This window comes from Tubulanus polymorphus, chromosome 5, assembly GCF_964204645.1.
Source record: "Tubulanus polymorphus chromosome 5, tnTubPoly1.2, whole genome shotgun sequence".
NCBI classification, from domain to species: Eukaryota; Metazoa; Nemertea; class Palaeonemertea; order Tubulaniformes; family Tubulanidae; genus Tubulanus; species Tubulanus polymorphus.
The window spans coordinates 22,602,404-22,618,355 of record NC_134029.1 but is presented as its reverse complement, the minus strand read 5'-3'; the positions used below and the strand labels follow the sequence as shown (position 1 = coordinate 22,618,355).

Here is a 15,952-nt window from a genome sequence, read left to right as displayed (position 1 = left end):
TTTAATGAATGACTCTCTCATTAGAAGACCTGTTAATTTTCGGAGGATGGGAAATTAAGGATTTATTCCACAAGGACCGGGCTCTTTACCACGTGTCAACGAGATCATGATCATGATTATGATTCAATTTCGGGCCATACCGATTAATGAAGCACATGTAGCAGGTGACGGAAAGTAACGATTGGTAAAATAAAGATAACGCTACAAAATGAAACCATTTTCCCGCGATTTCGATTTGGTACAAGATAAAACGAAGCACGCACGCAATTGTAATCTCATTTCTCCGGGGTCGCTATGAGTGGTAAATTCGTGTCATTAATTTTCAACTTTACTTTCAAACTTGCGACGTCATTATGATTATGTCTGTTCAGTAAGCGTGACACGGCGGCCAGACGGAAATCGGATACACTGCCAAGGTATGTACCATGTTCCTACACCCAGATTCGTTGGTTGCACAAATAAGACGACTAAGATTAAAGTTTGTTGACGTTTTGAAAAATAACCCGTTATTGCTTATCGTTATCGACAACAAATTATATATTCAAAAATGATTGTTATAATTTATCAAAATTTATCAAAAACAAAATGAGATTTATGAAATATATCGAATTAAAAAATAAACACCAAAATTCAATTTTGAAACGCCAATATTGATGTCGTGTGCACATCGACTCCGTGTATGCGCGTGCGTGCGTGCGTGCGTGCGTGCGTGCGTGCGTGCGTGCGAGCGTGTGAATGACAAAGCTCAACATACAAAAAGGGGGCCAAGGCCGACGTTACTTATTTGTACTATTCGTTGCTTTATTAGGCTAATCGATAGACTACTTCCGCGATTACACAACATTCGGCACTATACCTTCATCACAGACTATATGTATGTAGCCCGCACATATAGGACACGCATAATTCGATCGTTCGTATGTCTAAAAAGATGGTTCTCAGTGTTTTGGCTAAGGCTGTGGTAGTTGTTATTGTTGGGATTGCATTGATAGCGTTTGGCGTAATTCTATTCCCAGTAATACCAGCTGTTATACGCTCCGGAATGGATAAGGTATATAGACCTTTTCTCTGTGCTAGTTCTGTTTTGCCATCGATTATTATTAAAACGTTCTTTGTCGCATGCATTTGTTCACAATTCGATGATATTCTCTTGATCATCAGGATATTCCGTTCGCTGAAGGATCCGAGGCGGTCAAAACGTGGGAATACCCTCCTGTTCCGGTTTATATGAATTTTTACGTATTCGATCTATTGAATAAAGATGAAACAATGGCAGGAGCGAAGCCGAGCGTGCTGGAGAAAGGGCCATACGTCTACAGGTGATTATAAGACGTGGTGTATATATAGATTTGGTACTCCATTCTAAAGAAAAAATTATGAATATTTGTTTGAAACTAATCAGGCATTTGGATAGGCTCAATTAGACTCACTTTGAACTCTAAACTCAATTACCACTACATCGCCTAGCATCGAAGTTCAAGTTTGATATGAAAAAAAAAAACGAGAAAAAAGTTGTAGAAAATGACTGAATAATCAGCTGCCGTGAACTTCAAAGAAGATACCGCAGTTACCGCGGATGTATGCATTACTTTTGAATTCAGGCAGTTGATATCGAAGGCGAATGTGACGTTTAATCCTAATTCGACGGTATCCTATACACAACCAGTTACATATGTTTTCGTTCCTGAATTGTCGGGCGGAAAAGAAAATGATACTTTCACAGCTCTCAACATGGTCCTTGCGGTAATATTTGTTTCTCTGTCATTTGCTTAAGCGACGATACCCGTATGTTCTCGTCAAATTTCTAATTTAAAGGGCCAATTTCAAATTTCTTAATGTGTTGCATTTCACCGAGTATTGTACTTTTATTAATTTAAAAAAAGTGTCTTATCTTATGTAAGGGTGCATAGATTATACTATGTAGGAAATAGATGATTATCATTATTATAATTTAGACGGTGGCGGATCTATATCAAAAAACTTTCGAGAAACTTGGGCCGGCGGCAAGATTGCTTCTGGAGGAATTTCTGAAGCTGGCAGGAGAGAATATGTTTAGAACTTTGACGGTTAAAGATATGATCTGGGGATACGAAGATCCGTTTTTGAAGAAAATCGCTCCACTTATGAAAGCGATTGGTGTCGATGTTCCCGAAACGATAGGAATATTTATCGGAGTAAGAGATAAAGAGTAATAAAGTAATAAACAGAAATCGGAAGATTATTAAGTACAGAGAAACCACTTTAGATTGATTGACTTTTGATTCGTAAATATCATTCAAGTGTTTTATTATTCTAGCAAAATGGTTCTGATGATGGCGTACATAATATATACACCGGCGTCAAAGATATCATGAAGTTCAATACACTGGACAGATATAATGGTCAAAGGTGATTTGATGTAATTCCTTATTCCCATCCAATATTAACGAATTTCCGCCTATAATTTGGAATTTATTGTCTGTTTCAGCGAGTTGTCTTTTTGGAGGACACCGTATTGTAACCGAATACAAGGTTCAACAGGTGCCTGTTTCATCTTAGACTAAAATGCTGGCTGTGAATCATGAATTTTTTGTTAATATGAATGATTTAATCTTTTCAAATTTACCAGATGGAACGATGTGGCATCCATTTATCGATGAATCGGAAACACTTTATATTTTCAATTCGGGAGTTTGCAGGTAGGTCGGAAATAAATTTTGTAGGCCTACAATCTTTCTTAATTTACAACAAAAAATCTTATTCTTATTTGCTGCGCTCTTGTTTTTCATTTGAATTCGTTATCGATTTTAATATATCGGATAAAAACATCCAAAAAGCGCGCTCATGAGTGCTCTTTTCAATTAAAAAGCCATTTCACTGTTTTTCGTTCATTTTCGTGTACACTAAGGTTGTATTTTTTCTAAGAAACCACAGCAGGTCACGTGATAAGATTTGAATTCTCTCCTAGGTCATTTTATATAAAATTCGACAGCCGAGTTCAATTGAAGGGGGTCGACTTATTAAGATTTGTCCAGCCAGCGAGCGTTTACGCCAACGCGACGATAAATCCGGATAATATAGGATTTTGTATGCCTGACGACGGTCATTGCCTCGACTCAGGAGTGTTGAATGTCAGCCACTGTAGACAAGGTTATCATTGTCAACTTAACTTCAAACATATTTTCAAATTTCTAAACCACTCAGACGTGGCATTGACCTAATCTTAACTTTGCTCCATGAAGTGAATTATAATCGCACATATCTGAAGACATAAAAATCAATGAGTGGACTAATTTCATAAATCATATGTTTATCTTATACGAGCCTGATTTACTAATTTATTTATTGTAGGCGCTCCGGTGTTCATGTCGGAACCGCATTTTTACAATGCCGCGTCTAAATACATCGACGCTATTATCGGTATCCATCCGAATAAGGAGAACCATGCTACTAGAATCGACGTCGAGCCAGTCAGTGAAAAAATATATCCAAACACGATTTATCATTTCATGATCACGTCATGTGGCAACAACCTATTCTATGAATATTTTCTAGTATACTGGAGTAGGAATGTCTGCCAAGATGAAATTCCAAATCAATATTTATTATGAGAACTACAAAGGCATTGAGTAAGTTTCAGTTGCCAAAGTCGAATTTTTCAATCCATGCACCGCAAAGATGTGGATCAGATACGATTGTGCACATTTCCAAGTGATAATTTCGTTTTAGTTCGATGAAGAATCTACGACCTACGTTTTATCCACTGGCCTGGTTCGAAGCGGTCAGTATTTTTCAAAATATATTTCCGAGAATCGACGCAGAAATTGATTCACGTGTTCCTGAGTTGTGTGCAAATGTTTGATAAAAATCATCAAGTTCAGGGTATTTCTTTCGATTTGCGTGTGAATAAACATGGGGCTCTATCTAACCACTTCACGCGAGAGATTGTCTGGCAACATAGATTTCTTGATACTAAATAACTTTTCCGATTTTATACAATTTATATAATCATGTATATTAGGTTCTTAGATCAAGATATATTTATTTCGATGTTATATAATTCACAATTTTTATCTCCATTCATATTTCAATTCGATTTTCTATTCTTTCCACAGAGTGCTACGTTGACAGATGCTTTAGCCAGTAAAATGAGAAATGAACTGGTATTACCGTTAACTATCGGTTTCTGGGTGAAAATCTGTATGATATGTATTGGTTTCGTAATAACTACAATCGGAATCATTTATGGTTACAAGCGCAAAGTCTGGTGTCGGGTAAATGAAAACATGAAATATTTTCTTTTGTAAACCCAGAGGCGCATTTGTTTGGAACCGGTTAGTGGGAAAATCGTCTTTGACGCTACCGGTTTCTGAGCCGGTTTGCGTAAACCGGCGTCTTTGTTCAGGCGCAATTCGCGCAAACCGTCTAAACCGCTTTGCGAGCGGTTTGCAACATCAAACAGACTTTTCAACACGGCCGTAAGCAGATTTCCGCGGTCAGCTGACTCAAACCGAATTCAAACAAATGCGCCTCTGATGTAACTAGACGATCCGTATTATTCAACAATGGGGACGATTCTATATTTCAGGGCAAGCCATCCGAGGAAACTCTCGTTATAAATGAGAAGAAGGCGAAACATAACTACGGCAGTTCCGAGGAAACACAAGTTACGCCGGCCGTGTAGATAAGACCTCACAGACATTGTATATTTTGAACGCTGTTATATAAACCAACATAACTAAGTAATTCTACATAAATAATCTATTTTCGTAGAATAAGAGTAAGCTGGAGAAAACGCAACCAGCGCCACCCATGACCAAAATGTTGTGATTAGACATACATGTATATATTCTTTTATTTTCTGAATAAATCCCGGTGTCAGTGGGTTAGGCCCGAAATCGTCGGCTTAAACAATTAACTTATGCACGCGTTAATTCTAGCTTGACGAAAAGCGCTCAAAAATGTGTTGAGTCAGTGTAACTTTGCGTATGACGCACTGATTGAAGACTGTGATTTTGATAATACTTTGGTGCAAATCAATCCACTTCAATTGTTTGTACCGAATAAAGATTTTTATATATGATATATTGATGCTATTCAGTTCGAGATTGATTGACGTATGGTGAAAAAATATCAACTGTGATCAACAAAGTGTACGACGTGCAGGGGCGGATTTAGAGCACCGGGTCACGTGCTCCCCAAAAGTGTCAGGGAGAAATTCTGGACCGAGCCTTTTTAGCGCATTGTTTCTGGAATAATGTTCTCCTTCTTGTCCCGGGATTGTGGGTCCAACTTCTTTAGTGCTCCTCCCTAGTCATCCTCACCCGGCTGGGATTCGAACCTGATGGCACCGAGATTGCCACGGTTCGTGTTGTGGCCAGGTAGCGATACCATCAGGTTGGAATCCCTGCCGAGGGAGTATGTGAACTTTTGGAGCCGCCCCGACGTCAATAGCGCAGTGTTACCAGTCTCCCGGTGATGCATGCATCTGTATTGCAATATCATCTAAGGTTATTGAACTCTAGAAAATCATGCAAACTGATAATGTAAATAAGGTTCATACATAAGAAAAGAATATCAGATGAAAGTACAAAATCAATACGAAGAAAAAACGATTGCGTATACATTTCCTTGAACTGATATATTTATTTGACGTTTTGACAGGTCATATAGTCAAAATTTATCAATATAAGAGGATGATTCCCTATTTCAAGATCATTGAAGAAATTAGTCATCACAACAATGTAACGTGATAAATGTTTTGTCAATTCACGTACCATTATCACACACATCCGGCTGAACGTGTATCTTCAGCATGTTCGGGTATCCGCCATACGTTACCTAATCGTTGGTGGTAAGCTTTTTATAATCGGATTATACCAACCTTATATGTGGTTTGTGAAAATATCTGATCGTGAAACTAAACCACAGACAGGTTACTGACTAGTATACGTGTGCTTGTGGTGTGTGTCAATTGTATTTTAGATACAATGTCAATTTTATTTTAGATACAATAAACTAATAATTTATTAACGCTTTATTTTGAAACTAGTGTTTATTAGTACTCGACTGGTTGTTTACGCATATAGGACTCGCTGGGATCGAACCGCGTCTCGTACGTAGACGTTATCGTGCTTACCAGTAGACCAATGCCATGCAAGAACCATAGTCCACCACTTGATCATTGGTCTACTGATAACGTTTCAAGTAGGTATAATTGACTGTTTGTCGACCTTGCGTGTTGACCGTTGAAAGGATTCTAAAAACCCGTTATCGCTGCTTTGCAGCTATATTTTCACTCTAATTTCCCAATCGCTACGGTAGTTCTGTACGATTATCTCAGTCAAACGGCGAAATCCGTATCTTATTTCTTTGTCACAATTATCAAGGCCATGATACTGGAACCTAAGAACCGCTTACGGGGCCAGCAAATATAGTCCTTATAACCGAAGTTCGTTATATCCAGTATGAAATTAATTAAGTTTTCTTACTTGGGACGAAAATCTTTATTATTTGTTATATCCGAGTTCGTTATACGAGGTTGCGCGGTGTAATGATCTTTTTACAATTGCCTTCCGCTGACACAAGTATCCGTATGTATACTAAGTGAATGAAAATCACACCGTAACAAATGCAGCGACTTGCCTGGAAATTAACAACCATTTAACTCTGACTAAAACTAGTCTAGGGGGGGGGGGGTAGGGTAATTATGCCTTCATTGCTCAAAAGCCTAGAAATCCATGTAGCAATACAAATATGAATACAGTTCATTACAGTTTTTAGTAATACAGATAATTTGTTGTAAATTCATTCATTTGAAAATCGAAGGCATTCGAATACCATTCTCTTGACTACATCTTCTACGTCTAACGATAAATGTGTGTATACGGTATGCTGATGCCGGTCTACTGAAAAAATGAAATCGCTACTCTGGCATGCGATTCATGAAGTTAGTTCACGTATTCACCGTCATCGGTGTGTGGGGGCAGCACTTGCCGATTCTAGGGATCATTTCTATAGTATGTATCGCCAGGACGTCACGCAAATGTGATTCCGACATACACGTTTATACTTTGTTAATTGCAAATATTGTATACTTAGACTTGTATACGTCTTCCTCCATGTACCATAGAAATGGAGTGTAAAAATGTCCTAATCCTACATACTAATACTTGGTCAGAGAGGGAGTAAAACACTTCTGCTTAGTACATGTATTGATTTCACAGATCGATACACCCACTTCTATTTTTCCATGATCCTTTAGGCTAAACAAAAATGATACCTTGTTTCTCCGCAGCGGCCGGGTCATTTTTGTAAAATATGATTAAATTTATAAACAGTTCATTTCTATAGCGGCCGGGTCTGTTATGGTGAAATTGATCACGATTTTAAAAAAAGTAATGTATAGGGTAGATAGGCGGCCGGCCGGGTCAACATTTAAGCTCAGCAGAGCGGAGAAACAAGGTATCAATTTTTTTTGGCCTTAGTAAATAACCTGCATGGTATTTTTATATTCATCTGGGATCTAAAAAAATGATAACATTTTTATACAAACTGATTGAGATCCAACCTACTGGGTATTTTCCATCCACTTCGAGCCTAGGGTATTGTTTGCAGCTCCCATCCAGGATTTTGACCATTCTAGACACAGGTCGAGAGATTGATATATACCAAGTCTGGGTAATTTCTGAAATCATCATCATCATCATCATCAACAGAAAATTCAAGAACAAATTTCTCCACGGGAATCATATAAACATTTTATTTCCCATTGACAAATTATACACTTTGTAATACAGGAGGTTCATAACCATCGGGTCTCTCGACTTTTTCGCCAGCTTCACCAGTCGGTTTAACTGTCGTAGATGAACCTTCTCCGTGTAATTCCATCAGTCTTCCAACTGAAATATAGACAAACAAATTTCATATAATACTTCTTAAGAGGACACCTTCAGAAATGGTGATGAACGAGGCTGCCATAAGTTAAGCCAGTCAAAAGCAGTCAAATTCCTGCATAAGTCGCATTTAATATTTTGTTACCGAAGTTAGACCTATAACAGATGAAGACAAGACACAAAGCAGATCTGATTACCAATATTGGATTATTTACCCACTGATTAAGAATGGGAGTCAGGTTTGTAAACTGCTGAGAGAACCCCTGAGCTTTTACCCTCCCAACAGGACGCATCGCCACTATGGCACAGACAGCACATTGATACAAGCCTCACTATGATTATTATCACTTTGACTAGTCAGTAACTATAAGAACGTTAGTAAATGAAATTAACAAATTATCATTAATTACTTACGATCAAATTTGGGCTTTTTGAGGATCTTAACTTTTCTGATAAATACATCATGAAGTGGGTAGATTCCTTGGCATGCTTTTTCGATATCTTTTCCGATGCTGTCTGGAATCCTGAAGACAACAAAAAATAAGCGAGCTCATTTTGTCGAATCATTCAATTACGTCTTCCCAAAAAGTTCATTATATATAAAAGTTCACTTACAATTTGTTGACAACCTCCTTCAAGTCGTTGGCAGAAACTTCTCTGGTCATGATTTCCACCATCTTCTTTCTGATAGCTCGTACCTATTAACAAAAGATAAATGACGACAATAATGATGAGAAAAATCGATGTATGCAATTGACATTCAAATATTTGTAGTTCAACCAACCTGCGTAGCCTGAGCGTAAGCCGTCTTCTTCATTGTGTTCATTCTTTTCTTAGTGAATCCAATGCAGAACAATCGCAGTAAAAATCCGTCAGTAGTTTTGACATCAATGTTAGCTTCGATGAGAGTCTGAAAATATATTCAAACATTTATTAAATCAATGGCAGGTAATTTCGATACGACAATTTTCTTATATTTCAAGATTCAAACAACTGGCAGTTACTTGAGCTAGTGTTTTATTCCATACAAGAACATGATAAATTCATTTTTCATGAAGAGCGTTATTTCAGCAAAAGCGTACAGATTTAAGATCAGGATGGCCTGATTTTCCACGTGATTATATAGAATTCCCAGAGAAAATAAGAGAAATCTCCTGGTTCAAAATGTTACAATTTACTCATCGTTGTTGTACAGAAACACTAGAATCATAAGCTGATCAAGAAACATGACATGGTCAGAAGCATTATCCGAATTTCCTGAATTTCCCAGGTTGTTGGTAAAATTTGTCAAATATGCGAGGTTTTTCAGGTCAGTGGTGACCCTGCAGATGGTGCTTAAGCAGGTATAATATAGCTATCCTATCTGTCTAAGTTGATACATAAGAAATACATGCATTAACGCTAACACAGCTAGACTCCATACCTGCCATTTTTTCACCATAGATTTCAGCTTATCAGTAGTTAGGTTCATGCCGTGGAAATTGGTCAATACGTTTCGGCCCTGAACTTCCTCAGCGATCAGTCGGAACTTTCTGTACGCGATCTCATCGTTCTGAAGATCGGCCAGCGAAACTTCGAATACACGTCCTTTCAGACCATCAGAAGCGATTCCTAAAAATTAGCAACCATCAAATGATTAATTGAATCTGAGCAATGTATGAAACTGTTAAGCAATAACGAGAGTCTTACTTGTTCCTTGGGTTCTGGTGACTAAAGTCTTGCCGATCTGGCGAATGTTGAACATGGACGGTGCCTTGACATCGTACCAATCTTTTTTGGTGAAGGGATCAACACTGAAAAGAACAGTACCAGTGGGTCATATTAATTCATTTAATTATATTCAAACGAACATGGTGTTTATAACCAATGCTTGAACCCAAAAATATATGTGAGATCGTCATTGCAGTTTAAAACCAATGCTTACACCCAAAAATATATGTACAGAAACGATACTTCCGGTATTGAAAATCGGCCGACATCGATCGAACCATTGTTCCAAAATATTTCAACGTCACTCGAATAAATAAGTAAATCGTGCTCTTTATAAAAAAGTAAAAAGCGTCAACTTACATCTTCTTCTTTCCACCTTTTTTGCCACCTTTTCCAGTCTTTTTTTGCTTGCCCACAGCCATGATTGACTCGGTTAGTGAAGAGAAAGTCCGTTGGAGGGCGCTGCAGAATGGGGACAATCCAATCCAAGTAGGATTTATTCAGACAAAGTCATCACATTTGGCTATTATGAAATTAATTTTTATCGAAGAGTATATTACCGGTATATCAATGTATACAATTTCCGTTTTGAGATCAATATTTTTAGAAAAACCTTTAGTGCTATCTGTATTCGACACTAGAGGGCGATCGTGTATGTTACCGGAAATAAGACCCTTTCCGCTGTAAACAAACAGCTGTCAAAAATGAAGCGCTGCTAAAACTTTGACTAATTGAAATGTATCCCTCACATAGAGAATTGATTAAAGCTGATTTACCACCGTATGAGCATCCACCTGCATGGATTCCATCGCACCAGGTAATTACTGGGAGAAAAGCTGACAAAATCAATTCATCCTCGACTTCACCTCGATGAGTATTTAATTTACTGTTCAAAAACTCTTAATCATATCCATCTTAATTCAAGCGTGAAAATAACCCGACATATGAGAGCAACATACATCAGTTTTTACCGAGGACAGTATTTTTGAAACGGAGCAAAGCATCTGACCAGGTATGTAGGCCGATTTGGCTTCCCTTTATGTCTACAACTGATACAGATTCTGTAACTCAACTTCTCTTATTTCCAGCTGGGATTTAATGTAAGAGGCGGAAAAGAATTTCACTGCGGTGTCTTCATCTCTAAAGTCGTACCGGGAAGTGGACTGGAAAAACTTGGATTGAGACAAGGTGATCAGATAATGTCAGTGAACGACCAGAGTTTTGAGAATATCGCACATTCAGAGGTAAAATAACTGAACCATTTCATCAAGAGATCAATCAGAATGATTAGAATAATATATTCAATCACATTATTTTGTCTATTAGGCTGTGCGAATTCTAAAGATGAATACGAACATAGAAATGATCGTTAGGTATTTCCCTTATGGTACGAATGAATTTCCATTGATTCAAAACTGACAAATTTTATCTTAAGTTATAGAATTTTATTTCACATTTCAGCCTATCAACGGACATATGATAAAACAAGGTTTCTGCAGTCATTACAACAAAAACAGCAGCAGCAAAAAATGATGTCGCAAGATTGATTGAAATTATAGTTTTACTTCACATATCACTGCCAGAGAATACTGACAGTCAAAAGCATTCGTTGATGAATTGTAAACTTTTATATATATATCTAATGAAATAAATAACATTTCAAGATGATTTAACATTATCACATCGCATGAATTGAAAACAACCACATATCAAACCTACTGGATCCTGTACCACAGGAATGAGTAGGAGTTTACCGCGAGCTACGATTATCAGTGAGTTAACTCCGAGTCAAATCTAAACTCCTCACAGGCAAACCGGGTCCTGGCTAACGGTGACATAGGATACATAATACAGAAGTTAAAACATTTTGTTAGGATACATGTTATCTTAGTACAGTTAATTACAACGTATCTATTCCTAAGAATACTGTTATTTACTTAAACTCATTTTAAAGGAATGTTGCTGATGTGTATACTTTTCGATGGAAATTCAGAGTTTAAGAAATTTGATCGCATTTAATAAATATAACGGAAGACTAAGTACGTATGAAAATAGAATCATCGGTAGCCTTTTTTTAGGAGTGCAGCGAGGCTGAGACTCATAAGATTGTCGTGTATCGATCATACTATACCGGGGAAATCTATAAAAATGCAATCTACACCAACAATAATACGGTATGTAAGAAAATCAAAAACAGTTAACAACCACAAAGATATATGTAAATATCAACAACACCACATTCCATTAACCCTTTCAGTGCGTCTACACCGCAGTGCGGTGTATAAATCAGTGATGGATTTTGCTAGTACACCGCACTGCGGTGTATTGATGTAATTTGTAATTATCTCTATTGAAAAATGGCAGCAAGTGTCAAACATAGTGAAATACTAGTAACTAACAATACACCGCACTGCGGTGTAGACGCACTATAGTGGTATTCTCATTGTTCAACACACTAGGGTGGAATTTTTTAGAATTTTCAAATTTTCTCTAGCACTATAGGGTATTAATTAGTCAGCACTGAAAGGGTTAAGCGAAAATGTTGAAACGTATAGACTTTATAGCACATTGAGGATAATAGTCTTGAGATCATAATTATCTACACATACATATACCGGTATACAGTATATATTTTAAGATTTTCGCCAGATCAAATTATTCTTTTCCGGTTGAAGGAAATCGTCGATCAACGCTTTCACCATTAGTTCCAGTTCTTGTACCACGTCATCAGGATTTAAACTATACGAGATAAAGATATAATCAGGCTCGGATTACGAATTGTTTTCGAATCGCTTTTCGCCTCGACATACGACTTACTTTTTACTGGGATCGGCGCAGAACTCCGTGTAGAATTTGATTTTTGGTTCAGTCCCGCTCGTACGTAGGGTCAGTACGCATCCATTCTCAAATTGAAATGTGATCATATGACTGGATTTACTAACAGGTAATCTCTACAAAAATATAATCAATAGTGAATTTCAGTGAGTTGGAAGACATTTGTAGAAAAGCTATTACCAAATATGTGGTCGAACTTACAGCACGATTATCAGAGAAATTGTTATCGAAACCAGTCGTTAAATCTCGAATGGATTTAATAGCATATTTTCCCATGTGCGTGGGATACTGAAGAATAAAACAAACATCATTTACACGCAAGAACCACAAAAATATCGTGATTGGATTCAAAATTCGGGATACTATATCCTTACAGTATTTTCTCCACTAAAATTTCGAAGGCGGCTAAATAATGAGTCGATCGTTGGTTTATGATGACAAATGAAATAAGAATTGTTGCTCTTGTGGTGCCCATAACTGAAAATATTTAAAATTTGTCGATGGAACCAACTACGGAAATCTCGGGGGGTGTGCTAGAGGAAATTCGTCTTACGTCGTATAAATTTCATTCAGTTTCTGGGTTAACGTTAACCCGTTATCTTCTAACCATGTAGCCATCTCGGCCATAACAGCACAAGCACTGACGCCATCTTTATCCAGCACATTAGTTCCGCACATAAAACCTTAACAAGTTCAGAATTGAAGCTTTAGATTATCTTATCGGGAATAATTCAGATTTGATTTGGGCCTCGTTGGAACAAACTTGAATTCATAGGATATAACAAATATAGAATTTTTTACCAAGAAAATTTGATAAATTCTATACTGGATATAACGAACTATCTAAACAGATTATCTGGTCCTATGAAGTCCGTAATAACGAGGTTCCACTGTAGTTGCCTCAAAGCATTTACCAATGGCTTCCTCGAAAGCGAACAGAACCGTTTTTCCATCTTTGATCAACTCATCGGCTCGATTTCCCATCCACTTAAAACCTGTCAGCGTGTCCTGAAAATAGACAAAATACCAACTGAAAGAAACTTTTGGCAGAAACTAAGAAATCTGACAACTTGTTATACATGCTTACTTCAAAACTGAATCCTTCCTTACTAGCAATAGACTTCAGAATAGCAGATGATACCGTGCTCGATAACATGTAAACATCAGGTCCTAGAATGCAAGTATTTTTAATCATCATCGAGTAGACAATGAAACACGATGCTTGTCTCTTCGTTTAAAATGTTTCATACCAAATGAACCGGGATTTATTTCTTTGAAACATCTGAACATCCACCATCCTAAAAGAGCTCCGATTTCATTGCCAGTAAATACCTTCCAGCTTCCACTAAAATGATACATTTTCAATGAATTACATCAATATCGTTTTTCGAGTCTAAATTCTATGAAATGACAATGAATACTGACTCCGGTTGTTTTTCAGCGACTGCAAGACGATCAGCATCTGGATCATTAGCTAATATAACAGTGCTTCCATGCTTATCAGCAGTTGATATCGACAAATTCTGAAAAAAATACTGGAATTAATCGAAAGAAATCCCAACAGAAGGAGTGAAGTTGAGTTCCTAAAATTCATTCATTATTTACCAATGCGCTTTTCCCTTCTTCGGGGTTTGGAAAGGGAACTGTTGGAAATTCAGGATCTGGTTCTACCTAGAAAAGTGAATAGTCAATAAGAAATCATGTGTCCCCAGTAAATAGAGAGGATTACGATTAACTATTTACCTGCTCAGTTACTGGAATAAACGGAGGCAACCCAAAAGCTTTGAATGAATCTTCGCAGAAATGCCATCCAACTCCATGCATTGCGGTATAGGTAAATTTTACCTTTGTCATTCCATTCAGCCCCCTTAAGTAAAAGGAAAGGTTTTCAGGTTCAATTTGGCATGAATAACACCAAAAATTCATAAAGACTATTATGAATTTTTGATAACACTGAAAGCAACATGAATATACTTACTTGTGATGACAGAGTTTTGTGACATCGGTAAAATAATTGATTTTTATCGTAGTGTACGGATCTTTACAAAGTTGGCTTTTTTCCACGATACTGGTATCCCACGACGATTCTAAAGGTTCCAAGTTTGCGAGTATTTCAGCAGAGATTCCCGAATCATGTGGAGGAATTATCTGTAATTATGCGGAGAGATTAAACCTACAACTTACAACGACAGGGTTTTGACAGAACCATTTCAAACATCTCTTTATCGTTCCTCACAGCCACAAATGGTTTATCTAAGGAAACCAAGATCCAAATGACATAAAGCGAGATACACGAATAAATGAATGAATTCTTACCTGTGAACCATTGTCCCAATAAACCTAGAAGAAAAAACGATTTACATAATGATATGAAGACTAAAGAATATCCCCAAGCTGAATTGAATAACTACATATATATAGGGCCTAAGAGCTTACCTTATATCCATTGTCTTCCTTGGGATTATGCGAAGCAGTCACCATGATGCCTGCTTTACAGCCATAGTGAAGAACTCCGTAAGGCTAGAACGGAAAAGAAAGATATAGGCCTATCAGAGAACAAGAAAATAGTCGATAATGAGATTGAATTTTATACTTACAACGAAAGGAGTAGGAGTTATACTTGAAAATAAGTAGACTGGAATTTTCTTTTGTAGGAAAATACTTGCAGTAAGCCAAGCGAATCTAAACGGATGAGAAAAAGGTATTTCGGTCGGTGATTTTCAGAAAAATACGCAGTGAATTTAGAAAAGTTTTGTTTAATCTCTTACTTTGAACTGTTGTAACGCGCGTCGTATCCAATAATTATTCCTTTTTGATGAATATCCGGGAAAACTTTCTCACAATATGAAGCCAATCCCTGCCCAGTTTGAACGATCGTCAGATCATTCATCATTGAGTAGCCCGCACCCATTCTCGCTCGCAGGCCTAGAAATTCATAGAACAAGAATTTGTTAGTTATAGCAGTTTTGTTATAGTGACTCCGATTGTTGTTAGTTAATAAGCTATTGGATGGGTCTATTCCAACAAAGTGGTTTGTGAAATCATCTAAATGTGAAAATACTGTGCACAGTCCATTACTAGTGACTTGAGCAGTTGACCAGGGTCCAGGACCAGGACCAAGTTAATTCTATATAACTCACCTGCCGTCCCAAATTCCATACGTTTACATAATCTCTTCTCAAGTTCTTCATATTCTTTACCTTCCAATAACTGCTGTATTTCCGACAAGCTTTTTTCGCTCTGAAAATTCAAAAGAATCTGTAGTAACGAATAACATGAAAATCGGTTTTCGTCGATACTTATTGTTACTGCCATTGATGAAGTGTAATATTTTGGCTTCTAATGCAGGTTTTTCACGTTACACCCCTGGGTTAGGAATTGTTTAAAGAGAAAATGAATTCAGTCATACCTTGTCCCACAGTATCCACTCTTTCAATTTTGAATCTAGAATGACATTTCCTGTATCGAACTCCATTTTGATCAATTCTTTAATATTTGGGAAACCCGGAGGTGTTCGGGATTTCTGTAGCTCA

At 37.3% G+C, this 15,952-nt stretch overlaps 4 protein-coding genes across 5 annotated transcripts; 2 read left to right on the top strand and 2 right to left on the bottom strand.

The window, feature by feature from the left end:
* The first annotated feature begins 216 nt into the window (after positions 1 to 216).
* LOC141906440 (platelet glycoprotein 4-like) lies at positions 217 to 6,019 on the top strand. The gene is made up of 14 exons (XM_074795742.1): positions 217 to 416; positions 809 to 1,051; positions 1,162 to 1,319; positions 1,602 to 1,743; positions 1,956 to 2,174; positions 2,297 to 2,388; positions 2,468 to 2,520; positions 2,609 to 2,678; positions 2,948 to 3,129; positions 3,331 to 3,449; positions 3,535 to 3,608; positions 3,709 to 3,760; positions 4,095 to 4,253; positions 4,568 to 6,019. The coding sequence occupies exons 2-14, from the start codon at positions 920 to 922 to the stop codon at positions 4,661 to 4,663; spliced, it is 1,548 nt and encodes a 515-aa protein (XP_074651843.1). The 5' UTR covers positions 217 to 416; positions 809 to 919; the 3' UTR covers positions 4,664 to 6,019.
* Positions 6,020 to 7,713: 1,694 nt separating this feature from the next.
* Positions 7,714 to 10,055, bottom strand: LOC141905235 (small ribosomal subunit protein eS1-like). The gene is made up of 7 exons (XM_074794050.1): positions 9,945 to 10,055; positions 9,564 to 9,667; positions 9,298 to 9,485; positions 8,659 to 8,784; positions 8,490 to 8,572; positions 8,289 to 8,398; positions 7,714 to 7,880 (listed from the first exon to the last, which is right to left on the bottom strand). The coding sequence occupies exons 1-7, from the start codon at positions 10,004 to 10,006 to the stop codon at positions 7,759 to 7,761; spliced, it is 795 nt and encodes a 264-aa protein (XP_074650151.1). The 5' UTR covers positions 10,007 to 10,055; the 3' UTR covers positions 7,714 to 7,758.
* Positions 10,056 to 10,237: 182 nt separating this feature from the next.
* Positions 10,238 to 11,236, top strand: LOC141904949 (PDZ domain-containing protein 11-like). 2 transcript variants are annotated; one of them, XM_074793587.1, is made up of 5 exons: positions 10,238 to 10,401; positions 10,510 to 10,596; positions 10,673 to 10,828; positions 10,911 to 10,971; positions 11,046 to 11,236. In XM_074793587.1, the coding sequence occupies exons 1-5, from the start codon at positions 10,321 to 10,323 to the stop codon at positions 11,129 to 11,131; spliced, it is 471 nt and encodes a 156-aa protein (XP_074649688.1). In that variant the 5' UTR covers positions 10,238 to 10,320; the 3' UTR covers positions 11,132 to 11,236. The 2 variants fall into 2 exon arrangements, with proteins under 2 accessions (XP_074649688.1, XP_074649689.1); XM_074793588.1 differs by having other exon boundaries at positions 10,911 to 10,957; positions 11,046 to 11,219.
* A 211-nt stretch (positions 11,237 to 11,447) lies between these two features.
* LOC141904948 (phosphopentomutase-like) lies at positions 11,448 to 15,939 on the bottom strand. The gene is made up of 18 exons (XM_074793586.1): positions 15,829 to 15,939; positions 15,560 to 15,659; positions 15,188 to 15,344; positions 15,017 to 15,101; positions 14,856 to 14,939; positions 14,736 to 14,759; positions 14,398 to 14,567; positions 14,163 to 14,286; positions 14,025 to 14,090; positions 13,845 to 13,942; positions 13,670 to 13,764; positions 13,507 to 13,589; positions 13,334 to 13,427; positions 12,973 to 13,102; positions 12,794 to 12,896; positions 12,621 to 12,707; positions 12,402 to 12,535; positions 11,448 to 12,323 (listed from the first exon to the last, which is right to left on the bottom strand). Exons 1-18 carry the CDS (start codon positions 15,892 to 15,894, stop codon positions 12,218 to 12,220), a joined length of 1,806 nt encoding a protein of 601 aa, XP_074649687.1. The 5' UTR covers positions 15,895 to 15,939; the 3' UTR covers positions 11,448 to 12,217.
* Between the last annotated feature and the right edge of the window lie 13 nt (positions 15,940 to 15,952).